The sequence below is a fragment of the Sylvia atricapilla genome, chromosome 9 (assembly GCF_009819655.1).
Source record: "Sylvia atricapilla isolate bSylAtr1 chromosome 9, bSylAtr1.pri, whole genome shotgun sequence".
Taxonomy (NCBI): Eukaryota; Metazoa; Chordata; class Aves; order Passeriformes; family Sylviidae; genus Sylvia; species Sylvia atricapilla.
In genome coordinates this window covers 28000891-28026567 of record NC_089148.1, presented here as the reverse complement: position 1 = coordinate 28026567, position 25677 = coordinate 28000891, and the positions used below count along the sequence as shown (strand labels likewise).

The window sequence follows — 25677 nt, the reverse complement described above, 5'->3', positions numbered from 1 at the left end:
TTTTTTTTTTTTTTTTTTTTTTAAACTGATGTCTTCTATACCAGCTTTGAAATGGCCCTGTGGCAAAGAGTGCTTTCATTTTCCTTAAGCCTGGAACATTTAATAATTTCTAATTAAAACATCTTACATTTTTAGGATATTTATGAGCAAACTGATACAGGCTCCTAAAATGTGCCAGGAAGGGGGTAAAAGCTGTACACTACAGTCAGATTTAAAGGGTTTTTTCTTTCAAAGCCACATAAAAACTTTATCCACATTTTTTTTTTTTTTTTTCGCTTTTGAAAAGGTATCTACTGAATACATGGAGGAGAAGCCATTAGCAATTTTATATTTCTCTTCCTACATTTAGGAGCATTTTTCTGAAAATAAGTAATCATCCTCCAGGCCCACAGTGGAAAGAGAACAGCCTGAACACAGGGGCAACTGTTGGGTAATTCCCTGTTGCTGTGAGTCCTTGGGAGCCAGGACTCAGCCTTTACATATCTGGGATGCCTAAGTTAGCTTACAAAAATAAAGTCATTTTTGACTGAATGCTTTATTTACTCTTATTTCATATTTTTTATTTCTTGCAAAGAAATGAGTCAACTTTTCCACTATTTTATAAATTTAACATAGCAAGAGTGGTGATACATACTGCTTCTCCCAATACTTTTAAGACCAGAACCAGTTCCAATTTATATGATTTGCTTTTTAAAGAGCAAATCTTTTGGGGAAACTTGCAATTCTGACAGCAATGAGAGTGAGCAACAAAACTGCACTATTCTTTTTCTCAAAATGTAGAAATATAATGGCTATTTCAGAGCTGACCAACAAAGTACTCCAAAAAGATAGGAACACTGAAAGTAACTAATAATCAGTGAAGACACGCTCTAAATGGCAGGAAAAAGAAAAAAATAAAATAAAAAAATAAATATTTTTTTTTAAAAAAGGAAACATCTCTTGCACATTAAACAGTGCAAAAAACCTCCAGCTTTATTTACATTCCCATCACCACTCCACAGCTGACCAACGTGGGCTGTCACGGATGCAGGAAGCACAAAAGAGACCTTCAGGGATGCTCCAGGGGAGAGCAGCTCTCAGGGCAGTTAGTACGGTCTGTCTCAAAGAGGAAAAAAAAAAAAAAATAGAAATTTTCCCAGCAAGGGCCACCTGGGTAAGAGGAGGCTCATTTCTATGAATTATGCATGAGCATGCAAGGAAATGCTGCAGCAGGGAGTTTAAGGGTGTGTTTTGGCAAGGCACACCGAGTGGCCCATGTTTGCAGCGGATGTGGATTAATGTGGCACATCTGAAGGCAAGTCAGGGATCTCCAATTTACACGAGTCATGACTGGACAGGGCTTTTTTTAGCTGCAGTTAGACTTGGAAACTCGTCCAGCAGCAGAGCAAGACTGGAAATACTTATTTAATATTTAATATTGGCTGTTCTCATGAACTCCCCCTTGTAGTAAAGCATCCCCCACCCCCGAGTAAGCATCTCTGGATAAGAAAAGAGTTTCAGTTTACCTTTAGACATTTTAGGAAGTTTAACTAGAAAGTTGTGCGCCCTTCTCATTGTCCATTGTCATTGCCCTTCTCAGGGCCAAGCGACAAGAGCCTGTTGGACCTTGTCACTGTCCTTCAAATCCTGCACCTCTCCCTGTTGGCAGCAAGCCAAACTGTGCCCCCTAAAACATTCAGTATTTAGGAAGGAGCACAAAGGAACGAAGGGGCTTTTTGGAGGGTTTCTAGCAGCATGTCAGAGGTTTTCTCAGACATCTGTGCGCGGCTTTTCTTTTTGTTTTCTGCAACGTTTGTTATTTTTCACTCATTAAACATTTGACTTTACAAAACCCCTCTGAAGAGCAGCCTCCCTAAATTATTTTAAGCCCATCTGCAAGGGCTGGACCCTCAGAGATTGAAACATTTACGCCTGGCTCATAACACTCTGGCCACGTGTTAAACCGTATCACCCCCTGCCTTTGGAAGTTTTAAGCAGCAGTAGGTTGAAGCTATCTCCACACAGGAAAGAGAGGAAAAACACACATCACAATAAACACAAAAATCCCAGTTTACCTGAAGTTCAAGTGCTCCACCAGAACGTACCCATCTGAGGGAAGAGGGAAAGAGGGACAGAATTAAACTCTGAGCGAACGTGGCTGAGCGCCAAGGGTGTGTGCCGTGGTTTGGGAGGGGATTTGCCACCCAGGGCTGGGCTGCAGACTCACATCTGCCCCGGGCGTTGCGGCAGATGACGGCGTGGCCCTGCGTGGCCGTGTCGATGACATCCAGCTGTTCCCCAGCTGTGAGCGGGAGGTCGGCGCGCCGCCGGCTGGGCACCGAGCGCTGGGCGCTGGCCGTGGCCAGCACACGGATCTCCTTGTCGTACTGCAGGACAGGGGGGAGCCAGCAGTTAGTCTGTGTGGGTGTGCCACGGAGCAAGGGCGGCGGGGAGGGAGGGAGAGAACAGATTTCAGGATGGGTTATCGCAGAATCACCGGGTTGGAAGAGACCTCCAAGATCATCGAGTGCCACCCATGCCCTAGCACCTCAACTAGACCATGGCACCTACTGCCACATCCAGTCTTGTTTTGAACACATCCTGATGCTTTAAGTTTTAACTTTCATGGTTTTCACATTCTGTGCTGCCCAGGGGTGCAGTTCTGAGCCTCACATTCAGTGTCAGTCAGCTCCCTTCACAGAGTAGGGAGACAAAATAAATCCTTTTCCTGCTGAAGACCAAGGACAACTTTCAAGCTCAAAAGCACAAACAACGGTGGGCTGAAGAGAGAAACAAGAAGGATGAGACCTCACAACCTGAAGCTGGAATTGGACGATTAAACCCCAATATGCAAATGGACCAAAACTTATAAAAATGTAAGACCTCATGAACCATTTTGTGACCATTCTACACCTTGGGTGTAGCCCTGGTCAGGCTCTTGTCCTGCCCAAGGTGTACCCTAAAGGCCTTTCAATAAATATCTACTTTATTCTCCAGCTCTACCTAGTCTCTGTTTCAGGTCAGCCATCCCAAGGCATCATCCAGGATGGTGACTCCACCACCTACCTGGGCAGACCATTCCAGTACTTTATCACCTCTTCCATAAAAACCTTTTTGCTAACATCCAACCTGTATTTCCCTTGGTGCGGCTAAAAACTGTGTCCTCTCAGAAGAAAGAGACCAACCCCACCTGGCTACAACCACCTTTCAGGGAGTTGTAGAGAGTGATAAGGTCACCCCTGAACCTCCTTTTCTCCAGGCTGAACATCCCCAGCTCCCTCAGTTGTTCCTCACAAGGTTTGTGTTCCAAGCCCCTCACCAGCCTTGCTGCCTTCTCTGGACTCATTTGAGCATCTCAACGTCCTTCCTTGTGGTTGTGAGGCTTTGGGGAGAAAAAGCCCAGCAAGGCCCCTGATAAAGATCCAGATTAGGGGAGAAGGCAATAGGTGAGTGAGACTGATGCCTTGAAGTGGCTTCCTAAAACCACGGGCGGGTAGACAAATTTAAGAGAATAAAAGTGGGTGTTTATTGCAGGACTTCAGTAGGCACACCTTGGGCAGTCAGAACCCTCCCAGAGGCTACCACCCAAGCTGGACAGTGGTCACAAGTTTTTCAGACAATTTTAAGTTTGGCCTATTTACATATCAGGGGTTAATCCTCCAATTACAGCTTCAGCTAATGGAATCATATTCCCTCAGTTTGCTCCCCCTCAACTCACTTTTATTTATATTTTCAGGGCCTGAGGCAGTGAGGTGTCCTTGAATATCAGGTCTAGAGGGGTTGTTTTGTCTGACCAAAATGTGAAGACAGTAACTAACACTCTGTATGGAATTTAGAGTTACACAGTAACTCAGTACAGGATTTGAAAAATATAAAAGGTAAATCCTAAGGCATCAGGACAACTTTCCCAGCAGAGCTGAGGACCAAGAAGGTTCCACCGGGCAGCTTTTAAGCAAACCATGGGGCTGCTTTTCTCCTCTGGAAACCCCAGATGAGGTGAGAAGGCAGCAGCTCAGGGGACAACTTTCCCAGCATAGCTGAGGATCAACAATATTTGATTTTAAACAAGCCACAGAGCTGCTTTCCTCCCCTGACACAGCCAGAAAGACACACACCATGAATGTCTCTCTAAAGAGCTTCTCTTCTTTGTCCATCTTCTTGCTCTTTTCTTCACTGCTCTTCTTAAATTTGAAGATATTTCTGCAACAAGAGAGACACACACACACATAATTCACTTCTGAGCTCCATTAAAATAATCCCTGGCACATCTGGAATAGCAACCCAGAGCCTAATTCCAGCCTTGCCTGCAAGGAACACTTGGAATAGCAGAACACACTGTTCACATCCCTGTTTCTCAGAAAAGGGTGAATAGACAACTCAAATTTGTTAGTGAGGCACAACTTGAGCCATTTTGTATCTCCATTTGTGATAATTTTTTTTTTGGTCTGTAAGCAGCGTGGGAACAAATAAACTCTCCGTTGAGTGTTTCGAATCAGCCCCATTTTTATGGAAGTCAACAACTCACTTTTCCCCCAGCAGTTTGTCTCCTTCTGGTTTTATTTATACTCAGAAATAAAGGGTCCCCAGATAACTCTCATCCTGAGTCATTTATGGAAGTGGGGCTTGACACAGCTCTCCAGATGTTCTTTGGGTTTTTTAGCACATGGAGGAGAAAATCTCTCAAGCAGACATTTATATGGCGCTGCAAAGTGGAAAACAAGTTCTTATAACCCACTTAAAGGGAGTGGGGCATTCCCTGCATATGGGATGCCACTCTTTCTGATACACAAAATTACAGCTGTGGCATCCATTTTAACACTAAGACAGGAAGCAAACACCAAACAAAAAAAAAATCTCCCACCAATTTGTAATAAATTATTCATCCTTGGCTCATTTTGATGTGCTTAAAATTTAGGAAGAAGGGAATCAAGAGCTGGAATTGGGGACTTTTAAGCTGAGAAGAGACTCCTCCTTGGGCAGGATCTGTGATCTCTAAGGGAAAGTAGAAATTGCATGGACTCCTTGATGGTCTGTAAAGGTGTACCTGTGGCTTTGCACAGCACAACCAGTGGTGTGTGAGCAGCCCCACACAGGATCTCCGTGGTGAGAACCTGAAAAATGGGTCTCTGGTTTACATTCGAAGTCCCAGGTATTAGGTCATGAAAAGGGTTGTTGTGGTGCATGTTTTTGTGATCTAAAAAGGGAAAAGAAATCTCCTACTTCCATGAGAAAGCAAGAGTCAATGCAATCAGACCAAATAATTGGTACTTTAAAAAGAAAGGCTTTTGCACCTCCAGGGATCCAGGGACAGCCACAGCTTCTCTGGGCAACCTGTGTTGGGCCTCCCCATCCTCACAGCCAGGAATTCCTTCCTAAAATCGAATCTAAACCTACTAAAATAGTAAAAAGGAGCCAAATATGCAGCAAGTAACAACTTTTTGTCTCAGCTCAGTGGAAAGTCATGACAGGACTTCAGGCTAAGACCTCTGGGTATCCCCCCTTGCTCTCAGTTCAGATACAAGAGTTTTGTTTCACTCCTGAGGTATTTTCTGCAAAGATTCCTGAAATCTGGGTTCAAAGGGAAAGGGCCCTGGAGTATCAACTGCTCCTGAAGTCACTCAGAGATGTGTACAAGGTCAGACAAAAAGGGAACACGGAATGGGAATAAAGACCTTTCCAAGTCGTCGATGCTTTTCCTTTTGTCCTTGTACTCCTTCGCCATCCGAAGTTTTGGCATCCGGACCCTGTACTTCTCATCCTTCCCTCTGAGGGCAACAGACATGCAGGAATTCAGGTTTTTCCCAGCAGATCGTGTCCCCTCCCCAGGCCTGTGATTTTCCTCCCTTTTCCCTCCACAGCCTGCCCTGAAATGCAAACACGTGCAGTGATTTACACCAGCACGCGCGGCCACCGCAGTCATCTGGCAGCAACACACCAGGACACGCTGTTCCCATTAAAAGCAATTTTTTTTCTGACAAGGAGCCTGCCAGGACTGGGCTGATGGTCGGATCTGGGAGATGGAGTTTTCCTTCCTTAGGAAAAAGGTCTGATTTTTCATGTGTTTCAGGGAGCTGCTCTCTCCTGTTCACGTCTCTGGCACTAACTGGGTAACAGCGAGGAAATATCCTGCCAAATTAAACACACACAGGGAGGGCACCTGGACTGTCTCCAGAGGACTGAATCCCAACCAGCTCATAGTCCTCAAGCACAGCACAGGCACAGGTCTGTGCCAGGAGGGAAATCTCCTTGGGTTGAGGACAACCCCAGGACAGGGCACACTCCTCACCTGGTGTCTCTCTGCCCCACCTCGACATCATCATACACGTTGTCCTCCTGGGAGACAGCCGCTGTCAGTCAAAATGCAGGACAGAAAACGATTAGGAGACACCACTCTGAGCCTGGCACTCCAAATAATCCATGACAGAGGAGAATTTAGGCTGCTGCTCATCAGCCAACCCAAAGGGGCCAAGGAAATGCAAAAAAATTCCCCCCGGGGCTCCCAAACAGCCAGCAAAGGTCCAGCACAATGAGTGATGCTTTGCACTGCAGCCAGCACAGGCAGGGGTCCCAGCACAAGGATTTGGGTGTGTTCATTCCAGCACCTCCTCAAGGCTGAGGTTGTATCCACCCCATTTATGTAAAGGATGAACTTGACCCTCCAGCAGGCAGGAATGAAGAGTTTTACACTGAGCTGCTGCAGCGCCCTGGGCTCACACTGCCAGCCTGGGAGCAGTGGTCCTGCATGGATTGTTTCACACGTTACCTTTCTGGATATCTCCAGGAGGAATGCTCTTCTTTAAAGATAAACCACCCAAAAACGAGCAAAACCCCCACCCTCAAATGAAACACAAATCCCTATCAAGTCCTCCAAGCCCCTGCTGCCACAATACATGATTTTCAGAAAGCCACAGTGCACCCAACTGATTGTACAAAACATTTGCCTCTCAGAACACACACAAACCCCCAGGAGTCAGGTATGTGCTTACCTAAATTCGGAACTGAAATGGAAACCAGTCTGTGGATAGAAAAAAGGCTTTTAGGAACAAATCTGCACATCAGCAATGCCCAAAAAAACTCCATGAGGAGCCCCAAAAAGCTGTCAGTGATGCTGCTCAAGTGACAGAGACAGGTTGAGGTGTGTGGCCTCCGTGGCATCAACAGCATTTCCCAAAATGATATCCCTTGATAAATAAGCATTTCCATCCTGACAGCAACAACAGCCATGTGTTCATCAAGCAGGAAAGATCCACACTGCATCCAAAGAACAGCCCAAACTCCTGCTGCCCTTCCCAACAGCAAGGGGGTTGCTGGACAGTTGGAATTTTTAGTCAGTAGTAATTCCTTCCTATAAGTCTGCAAACATCAGGGGTTGTCCAAGAATTCAAAGGCGACAATGTCTGTAGATATCTAAGATGATTTCAGGAGATTTAAGGGTTCTTTGAGACAGGAGAATGGCACGAAGCCTGGTGAGTCTTTCCCTAGAAGGATATTTATATTTGAAGGAGCCACTGCAGGGCATTTTGTGTGAAAAAGGTTTGTAAGGAAAACAAACCCTTCCTGACATAAAAGAGGAAAGGTTTAACCTGGAATTTCCAAAGAAATGAGAAAAGGCAGCATTTTGCTGGAGTTCAGGCACCGTGCACGGGGTGAGGCCCTCACTGGCAGCAGTGGAGGACAGGTCCTGAATGCTTGAGGAAAAGGAAATTTCCCTGGAAACTTTCTGGTGGTTTTGAATATTAGAGTACCCAAAAAGGCACTGTAGGAAGTTATTCTCTACCCTGTTAGAATGAAAACTCACTGTTAAACCTCTTCAGCAGATGCTCTTGCCAGCTTGGCTCTGAATGGAACTTGGAATTGGAATAAACCTTCACATCAGCAAGGCTGATCCTGGCTCACGGGTCAAGGCAGCAGGTAACACCTTTTTTACATTCCCTTGTGCACCTTGTGTCGTGCTGAGGTATCAGAAAGGTACCAAAGGCAGTAGAAAATCTATGAAAACCTGGAAACTGTTGTAGGACCAGCTCCTGGAGATTCCTGGTGCCAGAGATTCTGCAGAGGCTGCACAGATGGACCATTGGCCACAGCTGCCATAGTAGCTCCTAGTGAGTCGATAGAAGCACTTTTGGCCCAAGTTTCCCCACAAAAGCTGTATTCCTTACTCCTAGATCTCCCGCTCTCAAATAATTTCCAGGAGGAATGCTCAGGTTTGAAGGGGGAAGGGGTGGGACCACCAACATTTTCTTACCTTAGGTTGTCCTTGAGCCTGAAATTGTTCAGCTTCAACTTTTCTATCTTAAACAGGTTTCCAAATCTCTTTTGTTTTTCTGTTCTGTCCAAAAGAGAAACAGGTTTTAAATTAAAAGAGACACAAGGTGCAGAAGCAGCCCCAGAGATCCTGAGGCAGGGAAAGGAAGGGGAGCAGACCCCAGACCTCAGCTCAGAAGAAGGATTTAAGTGTTAACAGCATCTTATGGATGACTCACTGGGATAAGCACCAGCGCAGCAAAAGGTGCTTAATTATTAAGCCCAAGATAATATCTTTGACTATCTTTAAACTTTTCTGTGTTAATTGAAATTGTTCTCCTCTGACCCAACAACTAGAGGGTGATCCAGGTTTTTCTGGAGTGAAAATTCCTGAGGAAAGGGCAGCGTTACCCAGAAGCATTGCAGTGACCATTAAAGGAGACATCAGGGGCACCTTCTGAGCCACCCTCCATCACACATTTCTACTCTGTGTGTCCTTGGGGAGGACAGCCCATGGCACACACTTCTCTCTGAGGTTTTACAAAGGGTTGCAAATCTACACAGCAATTTTCTTGTGAAGTGTCTGCAAGCAACCGAGATCCTCCCCTGGGGGTCATTACCCCTGCACAAGGACCATTAAAAACCCTTTATGTGTCTCAGCACACTTCATCCTGCACGTGGGATCAATAGAGAGATCACAGAAAGGCTGGTTTGGGGATTAAGAGCCTGACCTCTGGGACCTGTGAATTTGGTCCCAAAAGGTCTTGAAATGCCTTTGCAGCCCCAGCAAGATGCACTGCTCCCTTTGTGAGTCAGCAAGAGGGTTTAATTTCCGCACCCATGTGCAGAGGGGAGAAGAAGAAGAAGAAGAAGAGAAGAAGAAGAGGCACCTTTTGCCTCCCAAAGGGTGGGGATGTGCACGATCCATCTGGAAATGCGCTTCCCTCTGGATGGAGAAGCTGGTGAACCCCACCACGCAACCCCCACGGACAACTTGCAAAGAAATTACACTTCCTTCTTTTAATAACCATCCCCTGTCACCTCCAGGGGTTCAGCTTCCCCCTTTTTCCTCCTTCTCTGTCACACACAGAGGCTCTACATCCACATGGAAGCTGGGCTGGGATCCAGATGCAGTTTGCCAGTGCAAGGCTCCCATCCGTAAGGGAAAAGCAGAAGCACAGCAACACCTTGTTACTCCTCCCACGCTGCTCCTCAGGAGAGAGCCACACTCCAAGCAATTGTGTGCCACACAGCCTTCCCCAAAGGCTGTCTCTGTTCCTTACAAAGGCAACTTTTTACTGCACGAGGGTAGGGAACCCCACAAAACACAACTACACTTCACGTTACACCTCTTAATCCGTTCGGGAGGCGCCGGCAGCGCACAAACCCGAGGCTGCAAAACTCATTGGTTTTATAACACACCCCCTGGAAGCAAATATCCTGAGGGGCTACACAGAAAAGAGCAGGTTGCAAGTTAGTTACAGCACATCAGGTTCTCCTCCTTCTGTGGTCTCCAACGTGAGCATTTTGTCCTGTTTTTACGGGGACAATTTGTCCCTCGAGCGTCACCGCTTTTGGCAGGCACAAGAAAGGTGCCAGTTCTCAGCTACAGCTGGGCAACACTTCATCAGGGGAAGGCAGGTGACACTGTCCTCTGTGCTCGATGCAGGAAGAGGTCTGGGGGGGCAGTACTTCCAAAGGATGGAGGGTTTTTTTCCTTTTTATAGGAAGAGAAATCCCTCTCACTGCTTTGGGATTTAATTTTGGTAACGGCTTTTTAGCCAAAGGTGTTAGCCAAAGGGGAAAGAGGGAGGAAGAAGGGAAGACACCCACCCACACAACAACTTTTCTGCAGTTGGGTCAGGTTAAAATAATAAAAGGCTTCCAGCCAGTGCCTGTCATGTGAGGTAGGCATGACTGAAAGGCTGAATGGTCAGAGTTTCAAAATGCAGGCTAAGGAATTGCAACTTACTCTGGTTTTGCTGAGTTATCACTCCCAATCTCAACATCTTCATATATCTCCTCGTTGCTGTTTCCTGAAACTTAAAACCAAGACATGCCATTAAGACAAGCCCTGTTCGGTGGCAATAAGGTGACGTTTGCAGGACAAACTGCGCCCAGGCCTTTTACATTTTACTCTTACAGAGGCTTCAGGGCTGCTCAAATGAACTCTAGACATGGACACAACTCCCCACTGGTTTTAATGGGAATTCAAAGCAACCCGGACAGAAGAAAACACTGTAGATGCTGAAAGTGAAACAAAACCATTCCCAGCATCTCCCAGGGACCAGCCCAGAGTAAAAGCAGCTTCTGTTTGTGCTTTCCACACTTACTGCTGTCTGAAGTGAAGGAGCTTGAGGCATCTGAGCCATGGCCGCTGGAAGACACAAGTGTGACATTGCTGCAGGAGAGATTTTAAATGGCATTTCACAGACACAGGCACTGCAAGGTCCACACTCACAGTCTGTCCTGCAGCTCCTCAATGTCATCATAGATGTCCTCTGGGGCCTGCAGAGACTGCCAAGGGGTTTGGCCCAAGGCTGCTCCCTCTGCCTGTGGAGCACCAACACCCACACTGTGCCCTGGAAATGAGAAAGGACCTTGGCTTTAGGCGCTTTTCTGAAGCACTTCTCTCAGAGAAAAGGACAACAAGTAAGAGCCTACAGGTGTATTTTCCATTCCAGGAGTCCAGGAAACCCTCTGCTCTGAGATACATCAAGAAACAGAATGAAAAATTTTCAAAGCTGTTAGCTTTAAAACTTTCAAAAGTCATAAAAATATTTTATGTCTAAAAAAATTAAAATGTCTGTCGATTTTTTCAGTTGTGGCAGCTCTGACCCAGATCTTCCTCACCTAAAAGCATCCAAGAGATTATTCTTGGATTTCCAGAGAAGTGATTGGAGGGAAAGCTTGGCGTGGTTGGTGGAAATGTTAAGATCCAAATAATGAACCAGTCCCTTGGAACACACCTGTAAATCAACACCTGGGAAAGGACCCAAGGAGGATGAGCATCCCTGAGATGGATTTCACTGAGGGCTGGAATCAAGCCCGGGAGTTGCACCTCAAAAGGTTAGAAACAGATTATTACTGGAGAACTCTTAAGTGGCAATGTTAAAACCTTTAAATTGACTTAAGAAGGTTGGAGCAATGCAGGATGCAGAAATACAGCCACACAAATAAAAGCAGACAGTGTTTGTAAATGAAAATGGGGAGTGTGCAAGGCCAGACTGGGCAGGGATTGGAGCAACTTGAACTAGGGCTAGAATAGTGCAAAATGTCCCTGCCCATGGCAGGGGGTGGAAGGAGAGGAACTTTGAAGTCTCTCCAACCCAAACCATTCTGATTCATGTAGTAGGTCTTGCTGGACACAGGCACCACCTCAATATGGTCCAGCTAAAGACCAAAACTTCTGCAAAACCTCCAAATGCAGGGAATTAGAAAAGCAGGCAGAGGTGGACCAAACAATTCTCCAAATCAGCCTCTCTGTTGAAGCAGGAGGCTCACCAGGAGTACTTTGGGAAAAAAATCCCAGCAGAAATTACCTCCAGCTGTTTGAAGGTCAAGCAAACCAGCAAGATCTTTTACAGAAACAGACACCAACCAAACCAGAAAATTATTACGAGGTGATTTAAAATAATAATAAAAAAAAAAAAAAAAAAAAAGGGAGAAATACCTGAGAACCACATCAATAAAAATAACCACGGTCACAGTCAATTTACACTTTCTCCTTCACACTCCTGGTCTGTCCACAGAGCCCAACAGAGCTACTTTTCTCTCTTTCATCTTTGAAATGCTGCCTTATCACACCAGTGACTTGCGGAGCCTTTGCAGAATGGTGAGCCCATGAACATTTACAGCTGAAGTCGCAAACCTGCGCTTACAGAGGGGATGGGATTTGATTTAACTGTGCAGTTGAGGTGCCTGTCAGCACCTCTGGTCTCTGCCTCAGAGTATCCTGAGAGAAGGAGGCCAGAGTCAGCCTGGCACCACGAGGGGATGGAGCAAGGAGCCATCATCCACCTCAGTGAGGGACAGAGGGAGACTTCAGGCTCTCATCCTGCTCACGTGTATTTCCACCCCAAGCCTTAGGCAGCCCCTTTCCTGAGACTCCATGAATTATAAGGAGCAGAGGAGATGGATTTCAGCTCTCACGGATAAGGGCAATCTGCTAGAAAAACAAACACCTCGGCCGGAGTTATGCAGATGGTTAACCAACTTAGGAAGCTATTTGCACAGCCAAAATAAATGATTCAGACCAGAATGCAAACGCTCATGCAACCTTTTGCCCTGGTTTAACTGAATTGGTTCGAGAGTTGCATCCAAATTTAACGTTATTACCCATATGGAAGAGACATTTGGGCAGCAGATGGGGCTGGGGCTACATTTCCTCATCTGCAGCAGATGAGGAAACCCTCAGTGGTGCAATGAGATACTCACAGTGCTCCGCTCTGTCTTTTGCCAGCCCTGGTGGGGTTGGATACGTTGCAGTTTGGGGGCTGGTCACATCCTGCTGCCCTTGCAGAACCTCCAGCCCACCTCTGCCATCTGCCTGGGCGTGGCTGGTGGGACACATGTACTCATTTCCACCTGTCTGGGATCAAACGTTTGGCTTGGTCAGCGCAGTCCTCAGGAACAGCTTTCTGATGCATATTTCTGTTATACATCTCTGCATCCGTAAGAGTATAAATTATCTGTGGGCTTAAAGCGGTTTCACACCCTTCTCCATCCGCCTTTCAGGCTGAAGCAGCTGAGTGATGAAAAGCAAAAGAGAAGGTGGAAACCCCTTGGGATTAAGGGCCCAAGTTTCAACTGTTTCCCAAAGAGTGGGAGGACAGAAGGAGAAGGTTTATTAAAATGAATGATTATTAAAATTAACCTCAAGGATATAATACCTTGAAATTTTCGTTCTCTTCCAGTTTCGTTCTTTCATGACTTGGTTTTGCCTCTTTCTCATTCTCTGTTAGAGCTTTTTCTGGGCTGAAACGTTCAGAAATGGGAGAGATCTCAGCACATAGACACTTCTGCAAAGTCACAAACACACTGCCTTATGACAGTGCCCAAATAAGTAGCTCCTTTTCCCTCTGAACGAGGGAGGTGCCCAAATGACCACCAGAAAAGGAAGGGCAAATCCAAATCTAAAGGATTTAGTGGTCACTCAGGGATACTACAAATCACTCTGGGAAGAGAGACAAATTATTATGATCATTTCCTCATAGCAGGAAAGGACAAAATAGATCCATTTGTGGTGGCGCCTGGACCACACAATGTACCGAGATTTAGGGAAGATGCAGGATTTCATACCTTTCTTTCCCAACACCACCACATTTCCCACAAAAGTGATCCCTTTTTATCACATAACCCTTCCACCACTAGCAAAAACCCCCACCCTTGAGACAGTAATGATAAACACACCACAAGGAGCTCAAAGTGTGACACTTGTAGGGTGAAATTCAGGATGGACCTTGCCTTGCCTCAGACTTAGAACCAGGTGCTCCAGTTTGAGAGCCTCATAACTCTCCCTGGTTACACTGCTCAGGTTTCAGCAGGAATAGACAGTAGGAATAGAAATTTTCACAGTCTCCCTTCCAGATATGCTTTAGAATAAAAAGAATCTTAGAAACCATGAGTGCTGCCATAAAAAAGCATCGTCCACACATGAAATATATGAAATTTCTTTCTATCTACTGAGTGCTACAATATTCAATTCCTAACCCAAATCATTTGCGGGGCTAGGAGAAGTTTGAGAGAGAGGAAATTACCTGGATTTGGCAAAGGGAAAAATCTTCTGTTTCTAGAATAAAGAAGAGGAGAGCCTTCAGCCACTGTGCTTTTCTCAGCAGTCAAGCTTTCATACAAGGCCTCAACTGTCAACTAGCATTTAAAGAAATATTTCTTTAGAAAGCCCAGAAGTATTTTATGTTTGGAATAGTCATCAGACTGAGGATATTTTATCTACTTTGCAGGACAGAGAATACACACACTGACAAACTATACAGGGATAATAAAACAGTGCTGGGGTTGGACCAGTGGAGCTACTGGTCAGCATGGAAGCTGTTACAGAAAGGAGAACTTGCAGAGGAGGAGGAAGTTTTTTACATTTAAATAAAGATTTCCCAGCCTGCCATAAAATGAGACTCCAGCCAAGCCAGAGAACCTCTCTGCAAATCACAGAGAGATAAATACGTTTGGAAAGCTGTGCTATTTCCCAGGCAGTTTGATGGCTCTGCAAGCCAGGGCTTAGAAGTGGAGTTTGACGTTTTACAAAGAGTAAAATATGCCCTGTTTCAGCAGGGCCAGAGCTGATGGCCAGGAGGACATGGACATCTCCTGGCACGAGGTGATGAGCTGAGCTCAGCCAAGCTGGGCTCCTCTAGGAACAGCTTCAGCAATTCCTGCCCTGTGCCATGCAGGATCCTGCCTTCCCTGCAGGGTATCCCCCTGCCAGGGGAAACTGCCACCCTCTGCAGCCAGGGAGAAGTGAAAAGGGTGATCTGCAGCAGAGACCTCCCTGCAGCAGGGGATGAAAGCCCCTACAGCTGTGCCCACCACACTTGTCCTCACTTGTGAGCCAGAACTCCAAGTGTGCTGCCAAGCCAAGCAGCCTGCCTCAATTTTGCTTTTACATTTTCACAGAGGGGTTACCAGCACCAGCTCCTCCTTGGTAGGAAATTCTAGAACATTTCAGTGGAGTTTTTTGTATTTTTTTTTTTTTCTCTGCAAAAATTCACATTCTTGATGTTTGGTGCTTAACACTCGGTCTCACCACCAACATCCACCCAGTTGGTGTCATCACTTCCTTACATTTCTGCAGAGGAAGTCAAGGGAACTGACACTTCCCACGGGTATGTTTGGGAATCTCATTAGGCTTTGTGCCCCCTCTGCAATTTCTCATTTATTTTTTGAGAGACTTCACAGACAACACACAGAGAAATTCTTGGCAGGTAAGAAATACAGATATTGGAAGTTTCCGAGACACTTACCTTGTGTTTTTGAGGCTCTGCCTTAGGTACTAGGAAAGATATTTATGAACAGATATTAATTTTTAGTCCATGTTAAAGTCGCTGCACTTTTAGGTCCAAAACTCAGCTTTGGTTGGGATGCTCAGGCACACATTCACCACGGACATTCAGCTCCTTCCCTCTGCTATTTGAATACTGGTTTACATCCAGGGGGCTGCAGCACCCAGCCTGACTGGGCACAGTTTTGAGGGATCTGTGGAATCCCAGGGGGCTGTGGCAGCCCCCCCAAAAGGAGCTGTTTGGCTCCTTTCCCACTGGGAGACAAAATCAGTGCACGTGGCAGAAATAACCCCCCCAAAAGAAGCAACACTGGAAAATGTAACAGCAGAGCAGTAGCACTTTTGATAGAGATAATTATACTGGGGAAAAATACTGATGGACTGGAAAAGTCTTGCAGTCTTCTGTGCCCTTCTGTTCCCAAGAAGATGCTGAGGTTTGCCTCGCTATCTTCCTTTTGTTCTCCTCTGCATGGGTAATGTCTTACGATATTCCCCACTGAGTTTTACTATAAGCATCATTTTACCCCCACATTTTTTTTACTATTTTTTGTCATTTGTCCCAGAGTCCTCACACTGCACAGAGGGACAGGACAGTTCTTGTTCTCCCAGACCACTGTGCAGCTGCTTTTCTCAACTACTTTTCTCAACAAGAAACTGCATTATTTCCTATTTTGAAGGCTTTTTTTCCCCCCTAGCTAGCACGTCATTCACCTCGCAGTCCTGCCTTTCAATGTACCTTCAATGACACACAAGGTTGTGGTGTCCCCAGACTGATTCAGGTACATCGGGGTTTCTTCATAATTATTCCGCTCTTCAAGTTGAGCACTGAGAAGATGAAAAAGAGAGAAAAGATTTTATTTTTTTTTTCCTGTCCCTTTTAGTAGTATGAAAAAAAAAAAAATTCATCTTAAGGACAAGGCAATCAAGTGCTTTGATAGTGAGCCTAGAGAAAAGCAAAGTGAAATCAGGAATTCCTGGGAGGGAGAGGAGACCTGTGGCAGACGCAGGGCTCAGCTGAACCTTCCCCCCTGACTCCACGCTCCCACTGCTTGTCCTTTGGGAGGCCAGGCTCCATTTGGAGGGCTCAAAGCCCATCAGGAGACTTCCTACCAGGGTTAGAGTCTCCTGCCTACAGCAATCCCTCAAGGAGAAACAGAACAGAAACCAAAACCCAAGGAAATCGGAGCGCAGCACTTTTCAAACCTACTCGGGTACTTTGATAACAATTCCCACTTGCGCTGCTTGGCACGTGGCTGCTCATGGAAGGGAGCAAAAGGGAAAGCAGAGATAGCAGAGGGGACATTTAAAGGTCCTCTGATGAAGCCACCCACTCCCTGCCAACACTGAGTGGCACGTGCCAGCCGCAGGAGGAGGGAAAGAACCACAGCCCCAGCTCCGCACAGCCTCAAGTGCTGGGCTCCCCAGCACAGTTCCCATCTCCCCATCCTCCTTTTTCCTTCCCTCCTCCAGAAATTAGTGTCGTGTGGGAGCAGATGCAGCGGGGGAAACCCTGAACTACCTGGTGAATCCACCAGTCTTCCCCTCCGCCCAGTTTTTGGCATTTTAGGAATGCACCAGGAAACTCCAAAACCACAAGACGCAGCTTGTAACACGCGTGAGGGACAGGGTAAGGTGGGGAGAGAGCACCAGGAAGGATCCTAGCAGGAACTTCTCTCTCCTAACTGCAAGTCTGTAGAAAACCTCCGGGAGAGTCTGTTTTTTTTCCTGGAATCACCCCGCTGTCACAAGCCAGCTCCGACAGAGAAAGGACTAAGGGCAAACCAGAGCAAGAGACTCAAGGTGCAATTTGACAGCAGTGAAATCAGAGAAAGAAACAAGCCCTAAAGCCAAGCAGGAGGCTGTGCTGAGAGCAGGGGCTGCCCCTCGGTGTCCCCTGCAGCCCCCCAGCACTGGGGACACTGCCCTGCTGGCCCCACTGGTCCCACACAGGCAAACACAGCTCAACAACACTCAGCACAAGAAACTCTGCCAGGGCCTCTAAGAGACCAGACTTCATTCCAGGTGAGGCTTCGAGGAGGGGAATTCCTGTCCCACACTGCTGTTATTTTGCCTTTATGCCAGATTTACCTAATTAATTTCCCCTGTTATCAGACAGTTAATATTTAACGAGTGACCTACTGTAAAGACCGTATCACAAGTGTTGGAGCAGGACAGCTGATCCTGCTGCATTACATTGCTAGAACAGCTTCTTGCAGTGCAGAACAGCTTTGGAGGAGGTGATTTTTTGACCAGCTCTCTTCTGACAAGTACAGGTTAAAAGTTAACACCAGCCCACGCTGGCAGGAGCACCTCCTGATGTCAAGAACAAGTTGCTGTGGAGAGCTGGAGGAGTTGTTTAGGCACAGAAAGTATTTTAAGAATTCCCCTCTCTTTGTTGTGGTTCAGCTGTTCCATTTTCCCTTTTCACAACTATAACGAAACATGTGTATGAATATTTTCCTCCACTTTTGCTGTCCTTGTTGTACAAGACCCAGGCGGCTGCACAACCACCCATGACAAGTCGGAGAGCAGAAAAAGTCAGGATCTCCCTGCACACAAAAGAATTGTGCCTGCAAGATTTTTTTTTTTTTGAGCTGTTTCAGACAAATTCAAGTGATTTTGGACCACCACTCAACTTCAGCACGTGGAGGCAGCTGAAGGGCTGGGATGGTGAGGGAGGGCAGTGCCTCCTGTGCCCTCGTTCTGGTGGCTGCACAAACACAGCATCACAGAATCGTGCAGGAACACAACAAATTCCTTTGCTGCTGCCAAAGAAACCCCCAACGCCTGCTGGGGATGCTGGGGCTTTGTTTCAGCAACAGCTTTCAAAAGCATTTCTTTCCTAAAAACACACAACTTGAGTACACAGCAAACAGGAAGCGAAAAACACACGGGGGAGTGATGACTGTGCCACTAAAGCAGTGGCAATGTTCTATTTCCCACCAGCTGAACCACAACTAAAGACACATGGATAAGCTTCTCCATGAAGCTTTAAGAGCCCACAAGAGAAGGAAGGGTGACGTTTTCTCCATTAGGAGAGGGTCACCCCAGCCAGCTTTGAGTCTGCCCTGGAGGTTCACACAACCACAGAATCCTGGAAAGGCTTGGGTTGGAAGGAACCTTAAAGATGATCCAGTTCCAAACCCTCCTTCTTCCCATGAGCAGGGACACCTTCCACAAGACCAGGTTGCTCAGGATCCCATCCAGCTTGGCCTTGCACACTCCCACTTCCTTGAACAACCCCTGGAGCAAGCTGCTGCCTCCAGGAGTGGCACATTCCCTCCAGGCTGAGCGGGAAATGGGATGGGGAACTTCCCATCAGCTGTGAGCCACACCTTGCCTCCCCCCAGGCTCACCTTTCAGGGCTCAGGTAATCCTCTTCTCCAGCAGCTGCACACAAAGACACAGAGGATTAGTGCTGGAAGGCAAGCCCACGGCCCCACAGGGCACATGGAGGGGTGGCAGGGACAGTCCTTCCTGGCTGCACACAAAGGCAGGGGTGACACAGCACTGCCAGCACAAACTGGGGACGTGGCTCCGTTAATATGCCATTATTATTTCACTTTTCCATTATTTCACATTAATATGCCATTATTATTTCACATTTCCATTATTTTACATTATTATGTCATTATTATTTCACATTTCCAGGCAACAACCTCAGGCTTTCTAGAGATGGATAATACTGGGAGGGCACGGAGATGATGGCACGTAAGTATAACTAAGTATAATTAAGTATAACTAAGTATAACTAAGTATAACTAAGTATAACTAGTTCCCCCCCCACCAGATAAATATATTAATGTTAATACATTAATACACTTAGAAAAGCCAAGTAGGCTACAAAAGAGTAGCCTAAAAAAAGAGAAGGTTTTCAGTGAAAACCTCTCTTTCCCTCTCATTTTTATCAAAGCCAGGGCACACCAATAAGCCCTGGCACTGTAAAGCCAAAGAGACTTTAGCAGAGCCCTTCTTAACAAAAGCAGCTCCCTTTGAATTCATCAAAAGTTGTGCCTAAAGATCTGGCTGTAATTAAGGCTGTATCTATAAAGAAACACCACTTAGCAGCTTAATAAGTGGTCCAGAATATCGTATTATGTAACATCAATACGGTTTTATTATGGGAAACTGAACTTTTGCATGTCTTGATGTCGGAAACCCTTAACGACGTTGCCCTCTGTTGTATTTAAACCAGGAGTGTGGGGGGCTTGGGATTAGCAGACTATTTTCTAACAATTTTATTGTGCCTTCCCACAGTTGTGTGCTCCAGAATGAAGGCATTTCCCATTGGAGAGGAGTGATAAAGATCAGCCCAGCTCACAGGCAGCTGCTGCTGCTTTACAGCCAGCTGTAAACTGCTCTCAGCACGCTGCAGTTGGGAGGGAAGTGGGTTTCTGAGCATGGGATGGGGTCCAGCCTGGAAAACCAGATCCCTTTTCCACATTAAGAGCTAAAATCGGCCCCACTGAAACTGCTGGGCTCCTGTTAATGTTCGGGGAAGAAGTTATAAACAAGTAACAAAGCCTGATTTCTGCGCGCTGGAAATCGCGGCCTTACAGACGTCAATAAACGGCACATTTTAATTCATTTTCTGTAGAACAGACTTGGGAGGAAAAAAAAAAAAAAAAGACTAAATATCTCTTACTTGTTTCATTTCCTCTGTGGACCAAAGGCATGGTGCTTTGGAAAGCACTGAGATCAACCTTTGGGGGTCTTGGAGGCTTCCCAGGGGCAGGACCCGGGGATTCAGCTGAGAGGAGAGGTTTAATCCTCGGCCACTTTCTCCCAGGGCTGTAAGACCATTTTCCTGCTCCGGGCTGGCAGAAGGGAGGTTCAGATTCTGCTCCAGAGAAGCACAAGGACAGGCAGCAATTAGCCCTGATTTAAGCAAAAATCCATGTGGGATCATTAGTTGTTATGCTGACATTTCTAACCAGCTCTGCCTCCTCCCAGTTTCAGTGTCCCCATCACACAGCAGGTCTGTCACCAGAACAAATGGAAATGTCCATTTTTCCAGATTTTTACCACGTGAGCCGTGCTGGGGTCTCAGCTCTCCACAGCTCTCTTCCTCTGGATTCTAAAATACCAGCCCAATTTTCTGTGCTGATAACACAGGATTTAGGGCTGTGGCTGTTTGCAGTGCTCAGTCCAGGTGAGGCGAGTTTTCAGGGCAAACAAAGACTTCAGGTTTTCAGTGCCCTGTCACGTCAGCAAGGGGAACTTCACAGCCTCTGAGTTTCCCAGCACCAGTTTCTCTAAGAAATATCTTCTCAGATCTTAAATATGACCTTTTGCAAAGCTGGGAGGGTGGGAAGAGTGGATTCAGGCTTAAGCTCTTTTAATTAGAATTAAACTGTATTTGCAGACCAGCCAAGCCTTTCACATCTGTGTGAAGTCACATTTACCTTGAGACTGCAGACAGCCAAAGCACACCACAGCTAAGATAGTCTCCTGTACACAGCTTTCACCTTCAAAATGCGGACAATTCCTTAGAGTGAGCATTGAAAAAAAAGTTGGAATGGGGAATCCTCCCCTTACCCAAGCAGAGCAGCAGTTTGAGACCCATTTCTTATCTCCAAGACCTCCCGAGCAGGAACAGAGCATGACAATGGGCCAGTTTGGCCTCTTGTGTGAGGGTCCCAACCCTTAGGAGCTTTTCTCTCCTGCTGCTGTATCCTGCACTCCCAGATCCCCTATAGACTGCTATATTTCTATATTCAGTGTTAACAACACACCCCACCATACCTTCCTGGGGCTGAGGTGGCTCTCTTGGTGCACCATGAGCCAGCTGGCAGAGCTCAGATGCCACCACACCTTCAGCACGTGCTCCATCACATCTCCTGTGTGCTCTGGGAACCTGAGGAGGTGTTATCCCACCACCATGCAGAGTATCCTTCCTCTGGGAATGCCAGTCCAGCACAGGGGAGCTCCCAGAGGGTGGCATCTTGTCACTGCCTGATGCAGCAGGAGCTGGGTTTGCTGCTCGCGGGGTTGGGACTCTTTTGTGGGTTTCCTCCTTGCAGGATAAAGTCTCTTCCCAGATCTGCAGGATGTGCTGGAAAGAATCCTGGAGAGAAGGGTCCTCTGGAGCTGTTTGGTTTGATCCTTGCTGGTCAGTGCCACGGGACAGCAGAGGCTTTTCTGGGCTGCTCTGGGGAGAGCTCAGCCCTTTCTCCGAGGCGCTGCCCTTGTGCTCTTTGTTGTGCCCCGTCCAACCCTGAGGCAGCGCCAAGGGCTTGTGCTGGGTGAGCACAGGGACCTGGGAGGTGGGATGGGCAGGTTTGGACACTTTCACCTCTCTCTTAGCCCAGGGCAGAGGGCTGGATGTGGTGCTCCCCGCAGAGCCAGGCTTGGGGCCGATCTCCGTGGGAGGTTTCTGCAGCAGCTTGTTGGCCAAGTCGGAGTCATTCTGAAATTTTGCTCTGAGGGCTTGGAAGTCAGTCACACCTTCCTGGGTGAAAGGAGAGAGAAGAGCACAGGACAGCCGCTCACAGAGGTGGCAAAGGGCAATTCAAGCAATCATCCTGTTTTCAGAGAGAAACAGGCTGCACACTCAACATTGGTCACCAAGGATATGCCGATCCCCGTGAACGCTTAAAAGCAGCAGAGGAGAATTTGCTCTTTCAAAGAAATCTCCAAAGGTTCCCAAACCACTTCTGGTGAAGACAAAAGAGCTGAAAAGAGGGGGGAAATGAAGGCCCACAGCATGGAGACCAAGCAGAACCAGTGTGGCCAGGGGAAATGCCTCTTTCTCCTCAATGTCACCCAGTGCTGGAGAATTTCCCTCACGACGATCTGGCAAACACTGAACTGAATGTTAGAGCTTTCCTGGCAGAGGTGCTGCAATGCTGTTTATGCACCTGCTGGGTATGAAAGCTGCACTTTATTTTCAGTACACAAGCACCAAACAGGGGAGAGGCCAGTGCTTCTCCAGACATGCCCAGTTCGTCTCCATCCTCCGCTGGGAAAACTCCACCACGAGAAGAGAGGCACTAAATATCCTCCTTGGTGCTGCTTGGTCCTAATGACCCCTGGGACAAAATGCTCTCCCTCCATGGTGCTGGTTCAGCTCAGGGTCCCCAACACCCTTTGGATACTTCCCTCCTTGCCTTTAATGCCACTCCAGGAAGCAGAGCACACATAACCCAAACACATGGCACACAGAGACACCAAGAACATCTCCCAGTGCGGTGATGGATACCGGCCATGACACTCAATTCCTCTCCCACACAGTCACCAGACTCCAGGTTTTTGAAGAAAAGGAGAAAATCAGTGACAGCGCAGTTTAAAAGGGCACTTGAAGAACATTTTGTTTCAGTCCCTCACTCCCCTGTGTCCCACTATCCCACGCCAGAGAAAAGGGACCACATTTTTTGCCTGCAGTGCCATGGCTTAAATTCAGCCCTGAACTGAACTAGGGAGAAAATATGAAGAGAAATTTATGAGCTACTTAAGTCCTTGAACTGCTCTATAACTTTTTATATGCCATGATTACATTAGGTGCTCTGCTCTGGCAGCTCAGTTCAGGGCAAGGCTTCACGAGAACCTGTCTAATGAGGAAATTGGAAAAAATTATCTAGGACAGAACTTCGTTATTCTGAAAAAAGCCCCAGCCTTAAGTGTTAAGACAGAACAGATGAATAGCATACTGAGGTTTTATTGCATTTAATTGCACGATTTATTAAACACTGACAATTTCTCTTGAATAACCCCTTTCACTGACTTTATTACTTTCACAGGGTAGTACATGATGTAAAGAAGCAGCCCTTGGGGGAGAGGTTTGAATTGCTCCAATTATATTTCATATTAGTGGTCAGCAGGCTGATGCAGCGTGAGCTGCCCAGACAGGCTAATCTAGCAGCGAGCCATGGGAATGGGAGCTTCCAAAGGCACACGGAGCATGAATCAGATTCTGGAAAAAAAAAATTAAAAAAAAAAAAAAAATCCCATATGCACCCGATCCCTCTAGTGATGCCAGACAGGAAATAAAGCAGTGAGGTGCCCTGATGCAATTGCAGGGAGCCGCTGCATGTGCTGCAGCAGCAGTTGAAGAGTTCAGCCCTGTTTACCTCCCCTGGCTGATTTTCTTTATTGGAGAAAGCAGTTCCTCATCAGCACCCTCGGAGACAAAGAAAGGAGAAAGGAAAAAAATACCTGCTTGTCTCAGTGTGCCCCAGGCGAGGCAGGCATGGGGTTTTTGGTCAGGCCTCTCCCTGGCACTGGCTGTGGCAGAAATGGGCTGTGACGGTCACAAGCTTGGCACTAAGTTTAATTAAAGTGGGATGGCTACGAGCTTTCCTTTTCCACCCTTAAACTGCAATTCTTCTTGCCTTGAAACAACTGATTTGACTAATTAAGAGGGAGATTGTCTGTGCTCAACGCACTCCCAGTGCCCCTCACCAGGACGTGGTTCCCCCCAGAGCGCAGCCCGATGGGATGCTCATGGGAAGGAGGGACAGGTACAGCCCCAGCCAAATGCAGAGAACTGCTGGGGTGGATGGGGTTAAATTACACCCCACGGCCACCTCCTGCACCCCCACACCCAGCTGGCCAACCCACCCCTCCCCAAAAAGCTCCTGTAAATGCTGTTTCCTTGCACAGGGCTTTGCCAGGTCCTTCCAAGGCGCAGTGAGTTCTCCCGGTCTCTGCAGGGATGATTCCCCATCAGAGCTGGGTCTGTTTGAAACCACAAACCCATCCAAGCAGCTCTCCTGTTCCATCCACGCACCTTCAGGGAGATGCTCAGCCTAAACACAGTGCTGGGCAGGACACACGTGGAGTCCCAGTGTCCCAGGAGCCCAAGGAGGGCTCAGGTCCCCTGAAAACCAGACCAGCTGACAGGCAGGGTGAATACACTCGTAAATTTAAAGGCCTGCCAAAAGCTCACAATGTGTGTTACAGCTACATCTGGCCAAATAATTGACTGTGAATAATACTACATTTGGCAAAAGCCCACGCAGGAAGAGAAGGGGAAGAGAGAAAAAAAAGGAAACAAACTTCCACTGGCCGGAAAGCTGTGAGCATTAAGGAGTCAGGGGACAGAAGCATTACAGAGCCAAGGGGCAGCTAAACTTTCCATATTTTCTCCCTATAAATAAAATGCTTTTCTAACATCAGGAACAGTCTAAGCAGAATAAAGCTCAGCTTAAGCCTATGATAAGGGTGCCTTTTAGAAGGAGCACCAGCAGGAGGTTTGTGCTGATCGATTGGACTAGCCAAAAGGAATCTGAATTACAGAATCCCAGAAGGGTTTGGATTGCAATGGACTTTAAAGATGAAATTGTTCCAACCTCCTGCCGTGAGCAGGGGCACTGACCAAGTTGCTCATAGCTCCATCCAACCTGGTCTTGGACACTTCCAGGAATGGGGGAGCCCCAGCTTCTCTGGGCAACCTGTGCCAGGGTCTCGCAACTCTAAATGAAGAATTTATTCCTAATATCTGATGTGACCCTGTCCTCTTTCAGTTTGAAGCCATTGTCCCTTATCCTGTCATTCCAGGGCTTTGTCGAGAGGCTCTTCCCAGCTCCCCTGTAGCCCCTTCAGGTACTGAAACGCTGCAGTAAGGTCACCCCAAAACCTTCTCTTCTCAATTAACTAAATCGAACTAATTCTCATTAGTTTCCTGAAGTTGCTTTTCTAAAACGAATCAACCCAGGAAGATAAACCCCATCCAAGACGTGGCACGCCGGACAGCCGAGAGGAAGCACTGCCTGTTCCCCTCCTGGAATTTTTCTGGTTTACTCCATTCTTTATCTCGATTCCCAGGGGAGCTGTGGTGGGTGAATGTTTAATCTGCGCTGCCCTCTGCCCTGGCGTGGGACTTGGCTGGAGCCAAGCCAGGCACCCCGGGCAGGCTGCAGATATCCTCCACTCATTAACCCGACAAAAGAAAGAAACATTTGTAAAACTTGTTCTCCCCAAAGAAATCAATTAATAAAAACCCCCACTCTGCTTTTGGTTACACTAAGAGGCAGCTCGTGTCAGAGCGAGAGGGGAAGAAAGCAGGCGCTGTTTTGGGGCAGAAAAGCAGTGTCTGTGTGTTCTGCACACACAGAGAGCAGGAGCACCTCACTCCCGGGATAAACCGCTCCCGGCACTCCACGGAGAGAACAGCCCCCGAGCTATGAACCAGCGGCAGAAAACCAAGCAGCAATCCTTCCCCAGGTGCAGAGGAGCCAGATCCCCCAGGAGTTACCGGGTCCATCCCTCGCTGCTCCGTGCCAGCTCCAGCGGCTCAGCCCAGCATGTTCCCTGTGCCCGGCGCTGCTCCCTCTGCGGTGGCCGTGCGGGGCCGCGCCAGGCGGAGCCAGCCCTGAACACACCTGGGCTGAGGCTGGCTCTGCCCCCGGGGCGGGGACACCTCACCTGGGCAGGGCTCAGCACGGAGTGTGTGTGAGCTGCGGCAGGGATGGCTGCCTTTGGATGGCCAAAGATGA

At 47.3% G+C, this 25677-nt stretch overlaps 2 protein-coding genes across 2 annotated transcripts in view; one reads left to right on the top strand and one right to left on the bottom strand.

The window, feature by feature from the left end:
• The window catches only part of PRKAA2 (protein kinase AMP-activated catalytic subunit alpha 2), a 330475-nt gene that overhangs the window by 26591 nt on the left and 278207 nt on the right, over window positions 1-25677 (top strand). The window lies entirely within an intron of this gene.
• On the bottom strand, window positions 952-25500 carry FYB2 (FYN binding protein 2). The gene is made up of 20 exons (XM_066325423.1): window positions 25437-25500; window positions 20987-21692; window positions 19887-20081; window positions 18598-18631; window positions 15978-16066; window positions 15204-15232; window positions 13983-14014; window positions 13116-13200; window positions 12661-12814; window positions 10685-10805; window positions 10557-10600; window positions 10196-10265; window positions 8225-8308; window positions 6966-6994; window positions 6266-6326; window positions 5652-5744; window positions 4095-4179; window positions 2207-2366; window positions 2055-2088; window positions 952-1095 (listed from the first exon to the last, which is right to left on the bottom strand). Exons 1-20 carry the CDS (start codon window positions 25443-25445, stop codon window positions 1086-1088), a joined length of 2124 nt encoding a protein of 707 aa, XP_066181520.1. The 5' UTR covers window positions 25446-25500; the 3' UTR covers window positions 952-1085.